General features: G+C 36.4%; 2 protein-coding genes across 2 annotated transcripts in view; both read left to right on the top strand.

Annotated features, from left to right (window-relative positions):
* The first annotated feature begins 517 nt into the window (after positions 1-517).
* LOC102594898 (beta-glucuronosyltransferase GlcAT14B-like) lies at positions 518-5,603 on the top strand. The gene is made up of 4 exons (XM_006351916.2): positions 518-1,188; positions 3,074-3,149; positions 3,243-3,358; positions 4,770-5,603. The coding sequence occupies exons 1-4, from the start codon at positions 657-659 to the stop codon at positions 5,282-5,284; spliced, it is 1,239 nt and encodes a 412-aa protein (XP_006351978.1). The 5' UTR covers positions 518-656; the 3' UTR covers positions 5,285-5,603.
* Positions 5,604-6,606: 1,003 nt separating this feature from the next.
* LOC102595233 (nuclear pore complex protein NUP205) overlaps positions 6,607-16,489 on the top strand; it is a 39,890-nt gene continuing 30,007 nt past the window's right edge. Inside the window, exons 1-9 of the mRNA XM_006351917.2 lie at positions 6,607-6,943; positions 7,553-7,648; positions 9,801-9,875; positions 12,127-12,231; positions 12,316-12,426; positions 13,729-13,888; positions 14,950-15,035; positions 15,620-15,742; positions 15,820-16,050. Coding sequence (XP_006351979.1) covers positions 6,803-6,943; positions 7,553-7,648; positions 9,801-9,875; positions 12,127-12,231; positions 12,316-12,426; positions 13,729-13,888; positions 14,950-15,035; positions 15,620-15,742; positions 15,820-16,050 — 1,128 coding nt within the window. The 5' untranslated portion in view covers positions 6,607-6,802. The remainder of the gene's footprint in view (positions 6,944-7,552; positions 7,649-9,800; positions 9,876-12,126; positions 12,232-12,315; positions 12,427-13,728; positions 13,889-14,949; positions 15,036-15,619; positions 15,743-15,819; positions 16,051-16,489) is intronic.

Raw genomic sequence — 16,489 nt, 5'->3', positions numbered from 1 at the left:
TTATTATAGAAAAAAATTAATGCTACTCAAACCCAACAATATTATTACTTTCACGCATATTATACGTCCCAAATATTTTTTTTAAAAAGGAAGATAATCACCAACACTAGATTTAACTTTATTATTACTTCTTTTTAATTTTTCAATAAAAATAAATATATCAAAATTCACCTTCAAACCTTTCACTAAAATAATTGTCATTCTTTTTCCACCATTCTTGAAGCTTTCACTAAATTCAAGTCACATTACTACTGGACTCATTTAGATATCCACCCCCAACAAAACTTTTTCATATCTAAAACTCAAACTCGAGGATGATATTACTAAAATAACTTGTATTCTATAAAAAAATTATTTCTTGAACTAGAATATATTAAGAACATGATCATAGAATAATAATCTTTCCCTTAGAAAGAGAGAGATTATTCCTTTCATTACACTTGTGTTGGTGGTGGGATCCACCAACTCCATTAATCACCATGTTTAGAGAATTAAACAAGATTTGTTATACAACAAAAATTCCTTTTTACAACTTTCTATGAACAGTGACAAAAAAAAATTTCAAGTGAAAAGCAAGAACAACAAAGGTCAAGAATGGTAGTACTAATACTATTTTCAAAGAACAATATAGAATCTTGAAATAGCAGATCAAGAAAATGGAACTTACCATAAAGAAAACTAAATGGATGGTTCCTTTAGCTTTTGCCCTTTTAATCTCTTTTTTCTTAATCATTTTCACTCTTTCTACTAAAACCCCATTTCAGAAATCATCCATTAAAGCTAAAGTTCCAATCTTTGTTGAATCTAAACTACATATACCTTCTACTAGACCTATTTCAACAATACCCAAATTGGCATATTTGATTTCTGGTTCAAGTGGAGATGGGGAGAGCATAAAGAGGACATTAAAGGCTTTGTACCATCCATTGAACCAGTATGTTGTACATTTAGACCTTGAAGCACCAGCTGATGAGAGATTAGAGTTAGTGAACTTTGTAAAAAGGGAACCTTTATTTGTTGAAGTTGGGAATGTGAGAGTAGTGGTGAGATCTAATTTGGTTACTTATAGAGGACCTACTATGGTTAGTAATACACTTCATGCTGCTGCTATTTTGCTTAAGGAAGGTGGTGAGTGGGATTGGTTCATTAATCTTAGTGCTTCTGATTATCCTTTGGTGACACAAGATGGTATGTAGTTAAAAACTAGCTCTTGCAAGTTGCAATCTTTTTGATCTATCTTTGCCCTTTTCTGTGTGTTTGCTAGTGAGTATCCTTTTCTGAGCTAGTTGGGACTTGGGACCAGGGGTGGAGTAGGTAGAGCTAAGGGGGTTCAGAACCCTTCAGTGGAAAATTGTACTGTTTATACTTGGTTAAAATTATCTTATATATCTTTTTCATGTGTTTACTTCATTTGTTTAATATTTCAATCTTACTTTCATTTGCTTGAGATTCTTGGTTGTGCTTGCTTGCTATTGCTTCCTTTCTTTTATTTTTAGTACAAGCAATGCCAACTAGAGTTGGTGAACTTTGTTGGCTAACTTTGTTTGTTGAAGTTGGGAATGTGAGAGTAGTGGTGAGATCTGATTTGGTTAGTTATAGAGGACCTACTATGGTTAGTAATGCAGTTCATGCTGCTGGTATTTTGCTTAAGGAAGGTGGTGAGTGGATTGGTTCGTTAATCTTAGTGCTTTATGTAATTAAAAACTATTTTTTGGAATCTGTTTTTATATCTTCGCCCTTCTCTGTGTGTTCGCTAGTGAGTATCCTTTTCTGGACTTGTTGGGAGCATTTGCTTAATATTTGGATATCACTTTCATTTGCTGAGATTCTTGGTTTTCGGATTGAATAGCCGTGGTACTTGCTTGCTATTGCTGCCTTTATTTTATGTTTAATCATAGGTGACGCCAACTAGTTTTCTTCAGTCTCAAATCTGTATAGATACTTCTATTATAAGTGTAGTGAGAATTATGGTGACAATTATGTTTGGCCATTTGTGGTGGTGAAAGTCGAAATAGTAGTGAAAATGAGGATTCCAGTAGACGAACTGGCATGAAGGGCAGTAATTTAACTATAAGAGAATTTAGACTTACTAGTTGTTATTGCTCTTACTTCAGCCCTGGTACTCGTCAAGACACTTTTTTGTTTGAAAAAAGACTTGTATGTTTGTGTAAATAAAAGTGTGGGAATTAAGATAATCCTAATTTTCCTTAAATAACAAATCTTTGAGTATTCAAATTAGATGAACCTAAATAAAATGTGATGGATACAGAACATTAATGTAGCCACCGGCTAGTTTGGAATTGAGGTGTACTTGATTGATACATTGATTGAACTCCTTTACAATGAATCAGTAACTTTATTGGATCTATGCTTGACATTGATCCAAAGTTGTTTTAAGCAGCTCGCGTTTTATACAAGTGCAGGAGCTGGTTCATTGAGAAAAGACTTGTATGTTCGTGTATATATCAATGTGAGATCTTAGAGAATCATAATTTGCCTTAAAAATAACATTTTTTTTATTGGAATGAAATGAGCCCAAATAGAATGTAATGGATACAAAAATAGAAGAATTAACCTGAATAGTCGTCCACCCAACTGGCTTAAGCTAAAATAGCTGAACTTGAAATATGTGAATTCCATTTATAAATATGTGTAGAACCGTGTATTCTACGTATACCAGCTTGGAAATGTAAATGGTGAATTGAACGGTTATTTGTGTAAAGATCAACTAGAAGAATTAACCTAAATAGATCCTACAAAGTACAAAATATCCATGTATCCACCCAGCTAGTTGGAGTTGAGGTGTACTTGATTGCTAACTGGTTGAATTATTTTTTTGTGTATAAGGGGGAGCCGGGGAGGGGAGGTGCTTTTGTGTGAAAAACGATTGTTGTGGGACACTTTTTGCATTACTCTTATCCTAGTCATATCATCTGACAAGTAAATTACTTGTTGGATCCAAACTGGACATTGCTTCGAAATTCTTCTAAGAGCCCAATGTAATATAAGTGCAGACTGGCTCATTGATTACCGTCTTTCTAATGATCCTGTGCATTGATATTGTGTTTGGCAGATTTACTTCATACTTTTTCGACCGTGCCAAGAGAACTTAATTTTATTGAGCATACAAGTGACATTGGATGGAAGGAGTATGTGGAGCTTTTCATTTGATCAATCAATCAGCCTATTTTTGGTGAGATTTAGTATGTTAGCTTACTAAAATGTTACATTTGTGTTTGTAGATACCACAGAGCCAGGCCTGTAATAATTGATTCAGGGCTGTACAGCCTGAATAAATCAGATCTTTTCTGGATCCCGCAGAAAAGGAGTATGCCAACAGCATTTAAACTATTCACAGGTGAGAATTTTGTGCATTTGTGTCTATGCAAAAGGAAACAATCGAGCTCTTTTGGCTGCTTTGTTGGTTTGCTTTCTTGTTGCCATTTTCAGCTTTCAAAGGCTTATTAACTTGTCTAAAACCTCCATAAAGCACCTCTATATTGTTCTTTGGGTTGGTTTTAGGCCTGTTTTCAGCCAATTCTTCTGTAAGATCTCCGTGAGTTAGTCATGTGTATTTGGATTTCAAATCTGCTTGAGTTAACAACTTAGTATCAAATACACTTCATGAATTTTCCTTTGCATCCTTTCAGCTTTATGCAATGATAATATATTAGAATTTCCTCGGGGGTGACTCTCTTCCGTTCCTTAACTTCAGGTAGAGTTCATGCATAGCCGGAGGCATGTGCTCAAGAAGGTTACACGAAAGTATAGATGTTAGGAAAAATATGCTTTTTTAGGGAAAAACATTGGGGTTTCGGGTGTGGAGGAAATAAGTTGGTTTGGAAACCGAACAACGTAAAATTGTAAGTGCTAGGAATATCAGACAAATGACTTTCTTGAAGGGGCCTTTAGTATGAGAAATCTCTTTCAAATGACCCTTCGTTGGTTATCCCTGATGTGGTCAATGAATAAACATTGTAGAGTATCTGCACTTTTTTTTTTTTGAGAAAAAAAAAAAAAAAAAAAAAAAAAGTTAAAACTACAAAGCCAGGTGCACCTTATCTTCCTACTACTGCCTGATAATCAGTTGTCCTTTTTAATTGTCCACTTATGCAATTAAATGTTATTTTCGCTTAGTTCAACTATGATTCCCCATACTACAATACGATCTCTTAACACATTTTACTGTGAACTATGTTTTGTTATAACATAAAACATGTTTGTTTGACTGTCTGAGTCGTCAAATCGTATGAAACTGAAAAGGTTATCAGACTGGACCTGATTACACAAGCTTTTGGAAAAACTCTCAAAGGTTGTCCCTATTTCCTTGTACTTGGGCTCCTTCTCAAGGGTTTTTGAGAATGCCTTCTGCAAAACAGAAAGATGAAAGCAAAGACATTTCAAACTACCATTTTTGTTTCATGTTGAATATCAAAATGAATACTTTATCAATGCGGTAGACGGTAGTCATAGACTAACTCATTTCAAGCAAGCACTATTCTATTGCACTTACATAAGGTTTCTACATTTGTAACTAACTTGCATCTTCTTGATGCCTTCAATGGAACATTTACTTCATCAAAAAAAAAAAAAAAGTTGCCGTAGGTCGAGTTCTCTCTTTTTTGCTCCTCTATGATCACTCTTTCTATTCTGCACTGTCATATGTTCATGAAATTAGCAAATATAAATTTTTGCTCGTATACAATCAAATATCAATATCCATAGCATATCATAGATTTTGAAAATGTGATGTTATCGCTTTTCCTCAGGCTCTGCTTGGACAATGCTCTCTCGCCCCTTCATGGAGTACCTTTTATGGGGGTGGGATAACCTCCCAAGAATAGTCTTAATGTACTATGCCAACTTCCTTTCAACGCCTGAAGGATATTTCCACACTGTCATATGCAATGCAGAAGAGTTCCGGAACACTACAGTGAATCACGACCTTCATTTCATATCCTGGGATAACCCTCCAAAGCAACATCCACATGTTCTAACTCTTAAGGATTACAAGAGCATGGTCGACAGCAATGCATCATTCGCCAGAAAATTCCGCAGGAACGAACTAGTGCTTGACAAGATTGATTCTGAGCTCTTGGGGCGCAAAATCGATGGTTTTGTTCCTGGTAGTTGGTTTGATGGTGGGGATGCAAACTCTACCATCTCAGAGTATATTCTAAGAAACATAACTTCACTGAGACCTGGACCAGGTGCACAGAGAATGAAAAGTCTTATTTCTAGTTTGTTGTCTGATAAAGATTTTAGCTCAAAGCACTGCATCTAGTTCCTGACTGGTTGCAATTCGCGTGCTATAATGTAAATCTCTCGGTTGAATAATGGATCAGTTCATCGTTGCTTACTTCCCTCGAACGATGTTATAAATGGGGAATGGAGCAGCTATACTTATATATCTTGCTATAAGGTTAAGAAAGGAGTAGAAATGTATGGTTTATAGGATGTATTTTTTCTTCTTCTTTTGAGCAATTGCTTGTAATTTTTTGTTGGCCAAATGGCTGATGGGATGTTACTATTAGTGAATGAGGCACATTCTTGTAAGACATGATTGAGTCTATAATATAATACATTCAAGATTTTAAACAAGAGTTCACAATTATTCTTTTAAATGCTCGATATCTATTTTGATAGGAGATAGTATCTCGTGAAATTAGTTGAGGTTTAGTTGATGTGTGCCTGACTCGGACACCTTTCAGTGTGTTTTAACATTTATACCTCAAGTAGAATGTGTATAGTAACAAAATACTTAAAGTAACCTTAGTTTGGTTATTTGATCTTGAGACCTCATAATGTTCTTCCTACTTCACCTCTAATTACTCGAGTGAAATAGACCCTACATGATGTCACAAGTTAAAATTTTATTTAATTATATCAAATTTCAATCAATAATTTTACATCAAAACTAATTATGCAGTTATTATTCCAATATTTTTAGTCACTACTAATAATCCAATATATAGGTTAAATTAACATATTAGGGAAGGCAGTGGAAGAGAAAGAAAGTAGTTGCGATTGCTTGAAAAAAATTAGTTGAATTATCAAGTGGGATAAAAGGAAAGAGTGTACAAGCGGTAGCTGTGATTGCTTGAAAAAAATCAGTTGAATGCGCCGCTCGATGATCGGATGCGCAATCTTCCCGCTTCAGGGGATTGATCAGGATTCGAGGATGCTCCTTGGCTCTTTTGCTTCTTTCGAAGATCACGTCGAATTCCTCTCTCATACTCCTCATAGGTCAGCCTTGGTACCACAAAGGCCGTCGCCGTTGGTAGATAATCAAATAAATTATTTTAAAATGGAACTATAAATACTATTTTATCTAGTTCATTTTACTTGAACCTATTTAATTAAGCATGATTTTTTTAAAAATAATTGCTTTTAAAATTTATGTTCATAAATTAATCATTTATATGTGTACAATAAAATTATTTTATTACTGATAATGCAAAAAGTTCACAATTAAATTCTAGATTTCACCTCATATGACTTTTCGTTCAATTCTTTTGAATTCATTGGATCCTTTTCCGCCTTCGGACCAATTTTCAAATAATTTTTTTTAAAATATACTAACAAAATAATTCCCGTACACCAATTTTCATTTTACTTTTTTTTATTCTACGATACAAAAACCCTAAACTAGGGCTTTTCTTCCCGCCTTCTTCCTCACCTCTCACTGTATCAGTTCCGGTGAACGGAGCTGAAGAGTACGCACAGATTCCGGTGAACGGAGCTGAAAACTACGCACAGATTCCGGCGAGTGGAGCTGAAAGCTGAGAGTAACAGAGAAACAATGGTGTCCCCGAAGATTTTACTATCTCTAATCGAATCTACCGTATTGGGACCCACACCTCCTACGCCATCGGAGAGGATTGAGCTGCTTCACGCCATTCGTCACTCTCTTCCATCTTTCCAGTCACTACTTTCCTATCCGGTAAACTTCTATTCGTTTTATTTGGTAGGTCAGTGTAGCTATTGAAGTGAATAAGGAAAAAAACGAGTTTTAAGCTCAAAAAGTGGATATCTCAATTATATAAGAATGTGTGAGATATAAAGAACACATTAACTTTAGTTTGAGTTTGATTATTTATTGTTGAAATTTAGTAAAGTCCTTATTCATAAGAAAAAAAAAGGGTGGTCTCTAATATTGATGAATGGATATAGAGGATTCGTATAGCCTAGCTGACCTAATTAGGTTTGGCTTAGGGATCAGTTAATTGAATGATTGATTGAATTATGCAGTTATTATTGAATTCCTTTTATAAATTGTAGAAATGTTTTTTTTCTGAATATACAAGCATGTATATCAATGCGTTAGGAGGTAATTGTTTGTGTCTATTGATCAATGAATTTCATTTTCTTGGAATGGTTGGTTTGTTGGTTGATTTTGCTTTAAGAAAGTAATATGAGCCTGTGAAATGTTTTGGCCAAAATGAGAATTCTTTACATTGTCTTTTTTTTTTCCTTTCAAAATGTGGAAAAATTATTGTGAAAGAATGATGCTATCAATGACCAAGCTCACTTTTTTCCCCTTAATATGTAGCCCCCCAAGCCCTCGGACCGAGTTCAAGTCCAGTCCAAAGAAGTGAGACTTCCAGATTCTGGCCCAATTTCACTGGATGATCAGGATGTTCAAATTGTGAGTTCCATCCCATGCTGTATTCTCGTTATACCCTGTGTAACTTAATTCATGATCTTTTTTCAAAGGATTCTTTTTTCATTACTATCAAAGCATCATAATCCCTTGGAAACTAGAATTGGATTTCATAAACTTGTTCACACTAATCGATCTACTTAAGAACGGTTATGCAATATCAAGTCCCTAAACTTTGGGTGCTGTAGCTCAATATGAGCTTGAAATCTCTCTCTGTGCAATAATTATGTCCTTTTACCAAATGTTACTGCACAATATTTGAGTATGACTGTTATAGCGGGGTAATTTTTCAAAGAATGTACCACGATAATGAATGCCACAATTGTTACAGGTAGAATGCTGTTATAGAGAAGTAAAATAAAACATGAAAGTTTGGATCTGGAGAAAATAAGGATGTTATAATGAAATGCTGGTATAATGAGGTTTGATTGTACTTCATTGGGTAGATGTCAACTGGACTTATTTTATTTTCTTGATTAGTTAATAATCTCTGCCTAAAAACTAGCCATCACCTCTTTACAACCTAAACTTGACCCTTCTGCTAAGAGAAAACATTATTCTACTAAATGCTGGGAAAGAAAATGAAGAAGATGGACAAAAAATTGTATATCATTTTGAATGATGGCCTCACGTGCTAAAAATTGTGTAGCAAACATACAATGCCATGTTAGCAAAATGTGTCTTACAGACACAAATTTAACTTGAGTTTAGGTGTTCAATAGGAACAACTCATAGTTCAAGTGTCTAAATGAAATTCTGGCAAGTTCAAGGAGCTGCATATGTATTCAGCCAATATCTTGTTATGATAAAATACGTATACCTAAATTGTGACTTCACCCTATATTTTTAGTTAAAAATCATTGTATCTCTCCCGAATTTCTTTATTAATTTTGGTCAAAGTACCCAAAATTGATTGACCATATTTGGTACGGATCCCACACACCTACAACTATACCTGTGGTGTAGTATACCTGTGGATATATAAGTAATGTTACCTTTCTCAAAAAAAAAGGTGGTGAAGGTTGCGGAAACTTTTAGATGTGGCTGGCAAGATATTCCATTGTGCCGAGATGTGAAGTGCATGTGCTCCAAGCAGTGCTGGGACTTATTCCTAGGTATTTGTGGTATTCCTTGGATGATGCCTAATAGCATCCGGGGTTTGTTAGAGTGCTGGCAGGGACACAAATTCCAAAAGGATCTGAAACAAATATGGTTCATTTTTTCTCTCTGCATCTTTTGGACTGTATGGTCGGAGAGGAATAGAGCTTGTATTGGAGGACAAAAAAGTCATATTAATAGGATTACGAACACCTATTTTCACAGTCTTTTCTTTTTTTCTGGTGTAACAGTAGGCATATTAATGGTATAGTGCAGTTCATGATTTTTCTAGAAATTTTAGGAAGAACGAAGTAGTTGCATGGTTGTCGTAGATCAGTATATTTTGGTCTTTCTAGAGTCTTTGTACTTTTGTATTTTCATTAATAGTACCTTTACCATCTGAGCACATTAAGCCGATGCACTGGATGATATTGAGAATGACGGAAGCACGGTCATGTGCACAAAAATTGAAATAGAGTTGACATGTCTGCTCCCTCTGATTCCCAATGATTTAGGGGCATGAGTTGAGACTCACATCCATAATTATCTATTAATGTCATTTTCAAAAAAAAAGAATACCTTTACCGTTTCAGGACAAAAAACTCTTCATTCGCCTTGCCTGACCGCATCTTGGCCCAATTGCAATCTCTAGTGTAAAGTAAAGTCAATGTAGGAATTAGAGGAATTCAAGCAAGATTTACGAATGCAACTGTTGGATGTTGTGAGTGGAGAAATATAAGGGGAAGAGGAAGACAAGAGTCACCTCGAATGAACTAAACAAATAATTGTGACATGTGTGGGAGGTAGCAAGTATCTTGTCGAATTAGTCGAGGTGCATATAAGTCGGCATGGACACCACAGTAATAAAAAAATTGTGTTCACATGCATAATGATGGAATTTAAATGTTCTATATCTACTTTGTCTTTGAATTGAACGCCTCATTTTATCTTTATGTGCATATTGTAAATATTTCTCTTTCACATTTGTTTTGGTGTTGCAAACCATTTGCATTTTTCTAATTTGTTTTGTGATATTTAGGCCCTAAAGTTGAGCGATGATCTACATCTTAATGAAGTAGACTCTGTTCGGTTGCTTGTTTCTGCCAATCAAGAGGTAGGTCATTTTCTTTATTTGTTTGTGTTGTAGAATTTTTGGAATTTCTTATGTAATCAGTTTTTGCTCATTACAAAGAGTACTATACAGTTTACTCCTCTTTGATATTCGAAAATTTGCCTTGTCTGCCCTTCTGAACATTGTTTTTGTCGCCTCTAGCCCCTGCCCTTATTGGGATAAAGGTAGTCTCTTTGACCCATGTGCAATGTGATCATAGCCTTGATAAGCTTCTTTCTAGCCACCACCAACAGTTGCACTTGCACGTAGGTTTGATTTTTCTGCCTCCTTATGTCTTTGTTTGTTTGGAGGAAGAGCCTCCACAGAGATGTCTCACCTCCTTAAACAGTTGGCTCGACCGAAGGTGTAGCAGAGTAGCCTCATTTTCACAGCTCTAGGTTGTTGACTGACTTGATGCAACTGTCAATTCGGTAGTTGGGACAAACAATCCTATAACAGGGACTTCCATCATTCTCCCGCTTTTCCACTTCAACTATTTTTTTCCGTTGATCTGGATAGGAACTAAAAAAATGATATATAGGCTATAGGTTATTCATGTCTCTCTGCTTGATGCTGGCCAAGAGTTCCCACTTAGCTTTAACCCACTTTTCTATTTCGTCCTTGCTGGCTACCTCCAATGAGATTTAACTGTAATGACCAATCAAGAGATTCTTGAGATCGCGTCGGCATATATCAAATTCTTCCTCTCCCTGCACATATGAACTTTTGATCTTTTGGCTATTGGAATATCATTGGGGCTTGGATGTAATTTTTAGAAATATGGCATTACAAGCAACTCTCTTTTTTCAAATTTCTCAGTTGGCTCACAAATCTGCTCATCTATTGTTGAGTCCTAGGTCTGGTCTGATCCAATCCGGACGCTCTGCCCCTTCCTTTTTATTTTGATCAACTTAACAAGATTTCATTCATCAAAAGGGTCAAATCGGTCATAACAAGAGGTATACCAAAAGGTAAAGAACCTACAAAACGATATGGTTCTCTACAAAAGATACCCAATCCTCTATACAACCAGGAACTGCATGGGTGCAAAACCATAATAAGAGATGGGAGACTACTCCTCAACTGACCAAAACTCATTTTTTTTATGATAAGGGAACCTGCAGCTGCTACCCTTTGGATGTGCACTAGGTAAACCCCGCTCCAGTGTAATAACACACAATCACACAGGAGAGGTAAACTACACCAGACAAACCTTGTGCGTTGAGCTTGACCGAGAAGGCATGCAGAGATTTTCGAACCTTAGACCCCTTATTTGAGACATCTCCTGCTCAACCAACTCGGCCACCCTTGTGGGTTTCAACTGACCAAAACTCATTTCTATCCATTTAAATACTCTCCCGTTTCTCTCTCTCCAAACAATCCACATCAAAGCCAGGGGAGCAACATTTTTTTTTTTTGAGAATGGTAACTTTTTCTTCTATTTATCCACAGGTATACTACATCAAAGTAGCCCCTCTCCCAAAAGTATTACAAACTAGACTGACTCCATCTATGCTTTTTGTCACAAATAGTCTAAAACATCAAAAAGTTCTTCTGCCTGTACTAAGACTTTCTGTTTACACCAAAAATAATAAAGAGCTATACAATTCATCTTGAAATTCTGCACATTGTTCTTCTTGCCCTCAAAACATCTTTGATTCCTTTCTTTCCATACTGTCCACCATATACATGCTGGGACAATCCTCCATCTCTCCTCCTTAATTGTAGTATTGCCAATATTGATCCAACAATTCTAGGCCCTGCTTTTTCTTTTTCTTCTTACAGCTTTCCTGCAACAACAAGTCCTTTACAGATCTAGGCATCACCCATGACGTACCTTCTGCCCTTCCTTTATGTAGCTTCCACTCTTACACAACTGCCAAAAGAGTTGAGGTTCTGTATCAAATATCAACTGATATTCATAAAATTAAGGTGTTCTGTTCTGGTGCTGGTAGATTTATCTTCTTTGATGTATCGCTATCACAACCCCATCGGAGGGTTGCACTATCGAGACATTCTGCTCACTAAGCTGGTAGATTTCAGGCCATGATGTGACAGCTCAATAATCTTAAGCGCTTCAAAGAATGAAGTTTCTTTCTCTCTAGACATCTCCGACTTAAATACATTCAGTTTCAGGAGTTGAATTTGGGTTTCAATCACCACCTATAAGTTCTTTTCAATACAAAAGTTTTCTTATAACAATTTGTTTTCATGACCAATTTTTTTCACTCTTTCTAATTATTGATGCATGCAGTGGGGATTATTGGGACGTGAGCCATTAGAGATATTCCGCCTTGCAGCTGGACTGTGGTATACAGAGAGAAGAGATCTTATAACAGCACTTTACACACTGTTGAGGGTATACTTCATTCTTAGTTTCTAGGGATAGAGAAATTTATCTCTTGTTAGCTGCCTGTTAGATATGACTAAAGTTATTTTGCAGGCTGTTGTCCTTGACCAAGGACTTGAACCTGATCTTGTGGCAGATATTCAGAGATTTTTGGACGATCTCATTAATGCTGGAGTTAGAAAGCGGTTAATCTCACTCATAAAGGTTGTTAGATTAACTTAATTGTCTTTCATGTCTATCCCTTTTAGTTACATCTGTTCATTTTTGACCATCTTTGTTGGCAGAGCTCTAGGCCCTGCTTTTTCTTTTTCTTCTTACAGCTTTCCTGCAACAACAAGTCCTTTACAGATCTAGGCATCACCCATGACGTACCTTCTGCCCTTCCTTTATGTAGCTTCCACTCTTACACAACTGCCAAAAGAGTTGAGGTTCTGTATCAAATATCAACTGATATTCATAAAATTAAGGTGTTCTGTTCTGGTGCTGGTAGATTTATCTTCTTTGATGTATCGCTATCACAACCCCATCGGAGGGTTGCACTATCGAGACATTCTGCTCACTAAGCTGGTAGATTTCAGGCCATGATGTGACAGCTCAATAATCTTAAGCGCTTCAAAGAATGAAGTTTCTTTCTCTCTAGACATCTCCGACTTAAATACATTCAGTTTCAGGAGTTGAATTTGGGTTTCAATCACCACCTATAAGTTCTTTTCAATACAAAAGTTTTCTTATAACAATTTGTTTTCATGACCAATTTTTTTCACTCTTTCTAATTATTGATGCATGCAGTGGGGATTATTGGGACGTGAGCCATTAGAGATATTCCGCCTTGCAGCTGGACTGTGGTATACAGAGAGAAGAGATCTTATAACAGCACTTTACACACTGTTGAGGGTATACTTCATTCTTAGTTTCTAGGGATAGAGAAATTTATCTCTTGTTAGCTGCCTGTTAGATATGACTAAAGTTATTTTGCAGGCTGTTGTCCTTGACCAAGGACTTGAACCTGATCTTGTGGCAGATATTCAGAGATTTTTGGACGATCTCATTAATGCTGGAGTTAGAAAGCGGTTAATCTCACTCATAAAGGTTGTTAGATTAACTTAATTGTCTTTCATGTCTATCCCTTTTAGTTACATCTGTTCATTTTTGACCATCTTTGTTGGCAGAGCTTAGATAGACATTTTTTTTGTTGGAAGAGTGTTTTGTGTGTGTAGGTTTTCCGCCAAGTCAACTGTTGTTCAAATTTTTCACTAGTATGTCCATAAGTACAAACAAAGTCATATTTTTGATGTAAAGTATCTTCCAGTGTCATCTAAATTAAATTTCAGGTTATTTCAAAAACCTAGGACGGTTGTCCTCCCGATGATACTGAGAATGTTCCTTCAGTTCACGTGATCATGTGAAACATGAGTTCATAAATTTGTTCGTTTTCATTTGACAGAAGTGAGGTGAATGAATATATGCTGATGGTTTCTTGATATTATATGTTGAGTATACTTTTAGGAACTCAATCGAGAAGAGCCATCTGGTTTGGGTGGGCCTAACTGTGAACGCTATATTCTTGATTCAAGAGGAGCTTTGGTGGAAAGGAGAGCTGTTGTTTCCAGGGAAAGGCTCATTCTGGCTCATTGCCTTGTCCTTTCTGTTTTGGTTGTGCGTGCAAGTAAGTTATGAATGGTTATATTTTGATCTTATCCGTGTTCACTTCCAACTTGTTTTAGTCATAGAAGTTGTTTCTATTAGGACATACTTATAGTAGCATTATTCTTTTTATTTTTGATTGCGTGGGCTAGTAAGTTATGAGTGGCTTAAGTTCACTCCCGATAAGGATATGCTTATCTTTTCTTCGTTTTATTTGGGCTTGCATGGTTTCAGGGAAAGATGTCGCCAGAGATGATTTCCAGTAAATCCTATAATGGACCACTGGGAGGGTTATTCATTCTAATATTTTCTTTTAGTTCTTCTTGACAATGTTTGATACATATTGTTTGTGCATAACCAAGAGTTATTTTCATGTTTAAGAGGCCTGGTACAGCAAGCACTTAGCTAATCTGCTTTGTCACATCGTTTTAGAAGACTGCATGATCATAATATTAGACATCAGTTATATGTTTCTGAAGTTATGGGCTGTATGCTCATAAATATTAGTTAAATGTTTTTGAAGTTGTGTACGTTAGAGTTCCATCATTCCTTATCTGCTATATCTGTTTGTCTGGCCTTATTTTTCTGCATATAACTCCAACATTGAAGTCAAAACATCCTCAATGTGCTCTTGCACTGTAGAAGAGACTGTACTCATTTGATTCTTATATTAATAATAATTGTGGTTCTTCCCTTTCCATTTGTCTTAAGCCTTGGCGGCGGAGTTAATCAATACTTGTGCTGATGGGAGGTAGCAGGTGCTTAATGCAATAGTCGAGGTGCCCGCAATTTGGTCTGGCTACCACAATTATAAAGATGTTGTGGTTTCCCCCATTATGATTCTCTGCACGACTTTGTCCCCCAGAATGGGTGTACTTTTAATGAAGCTTCCAATGTGCTTTGTACAGCACAAAATGAGCAATGTTCGTTAGCCAGTGTTTGAAGTTTCCAGTGTAGTCCGGAATAGCATATATGCCTGGACTGCTCCACATCTCGTTTATTCTCCTTAAAAGCAGTTTGGTGTTAGTGTATTTATGCATCTCTTTTACCACTGAAAAAGTAATTATCCTTTTCTCTTTGTAGGCCCTAAAGATGTGAAGGACGTCTTTTCTGCTCTAAAGGATAGTGCAGCAGGGCTTAGTGGTAGCACTGACACTTTAAGCCATCAGGTTTTCACAGTTTTTGACCATGGTTCTTTCAAGCTTAATGATGAATTTATTGATCACGAATTCAGAAGCAGTGGCTTGGCTGGGAAGTTAAATCATCGAATGTTAGGCATTTAATAGATGGTTCTTTTTGATGCTGTATCCTTTCACATAAGAACCTTGTAACTTCTCCAAGTGCATCGTCATTTGTTGACTGTCTTGATATATATATCAAACTACATGAATTTCATATTTTCATTATACGCCAGAATTGGATTTTAAAGCTCAGCCTCTGTCTCCATATACCATCTCAACTCTTGTACCAGAATTGGATTTTAAAGCTCAGCCTCAGTCTCTATATACCACCTCAATTTTTTGTTCCTTTTAAGAGTTCCAGTCTTTTGATTTTGTGGTTTTGCCTCTAGAATTATCAGATCTAGATTTTCTTTACATTCTCCTTTTCTTTTTCAAATGCCGAATAGAGGACAGAGTGAAAGTATTTTCTATCTTGAACTGCATGGCATGTACCCTCTAGCTATCCCTTTTTCTTGTTCTTTAGTATTTCGCTCTATACTTCTATATCTGATCCTCCTTTGAAAAAACTGCAGATAACATATAGTCTTCTATTCTCCCTTGTGGTGGCTCTCATATCAGATGCATTGAGTGCAGTACCTGATAAAACATCAGTCTTGTCTCATGATGCGTCCTTTAGGCAAGAATTTCAGGAATCTGTAAGCAGACAACCATCTTTAAATGTTTGGCAAGCAGTGGTTTGTCATTTTCTAAACTTTCTATTACTTTTTTTTAGGTAATGGTCGCTGGGAATGATCCTGTTGTTGAGGGCTATTTTGATTGCTTAAGGAGTGCGTGGGTTGTACATCTTATGTTAATACATGACGGGGTTGATACAAAAGATACATCAGCAAGTGCTTCATCAAATAATGATATAAGGAACATATATTCATGCTTGGAAGTTGTATTCTCCAACAATGTCTTCCTGTCTTGGCTGAATAAGATCCTCCTAACTCCTGCCTATCAGGTGAGAATTGACTTGTCTCTGATTAAGCAACTACTGATGGTTTATCTTAGCAATTCTCCTTGCTCCTCTTATTATTATTCTGGTCTAACATGACATGTGATCCCCCCTCCCCCCCAAACACACACACACACAACAATGAAACTCAATTTTCTTGTTGCAATTTTGGAGGATCCGACATGGGTGCGGCTTCATTTTTGAAGAGTCTGAGCATCATAGATTTGACCAAACTCTGAGATTCTGCAATATCCCAATTGCAAGTTCCTCTTAAACCACAAATTCCTGATGGACTTACTTCTACCCCTTGCAAACAAAACTGACATCTCCTTTTGACATGAAATTCTTACATGTTTGGGTATATGATTCTCAAGATGCTATTCCCACAGCCACTTATGTACCAAGAATTTCACCCTACTCCCATTACTCACCCCCCCCCCCCCCC

Source organism: Solanum tuberosum, unplaced genomic scaffold, assembly GCF_000226075.1.
Source record: "Solanum tuberosum cultivar DM 1-3 516 R44 unplaced genomic scaffold, SolTub_3.0 scf00140, whole genome shotgun sequence".
NCBI classification, from domain to species: Eukaryota; Viridiplantae; Streptophyta; class Magnoliopsida; order Solanales; family Solanaceae; genus Solanum; species Solanum tuberosum.
The sequence above is the reverse complement of the archived record's forward strand: the minus strand, read 5'-3'. Positions and strand labels throughout refer to the sequence as shown.

Coding starts and splice junctions, on each gene's coding strand:
- LOC102594898 (XM_006351916.2), top strand. CDS start 657: ATGGAACTTACCATAAAGAAAACTAAATGGATGGTTCCTTTAGCTTTT. Junction 1,189..3,073: donor TCCTTTGGTGACACAAGATG/GTATGTAGTTAA, acceptor TGTGTTTGGCAG/ATTTACTTCATACTTTTTCG. Junction 3,359..4,769: donor AGCATTTAAACTATTCACAG/GTGAGAATTTTG, acceptor GCTTTTCCTCAG/GCTCTGCTTGGACAATGCTC.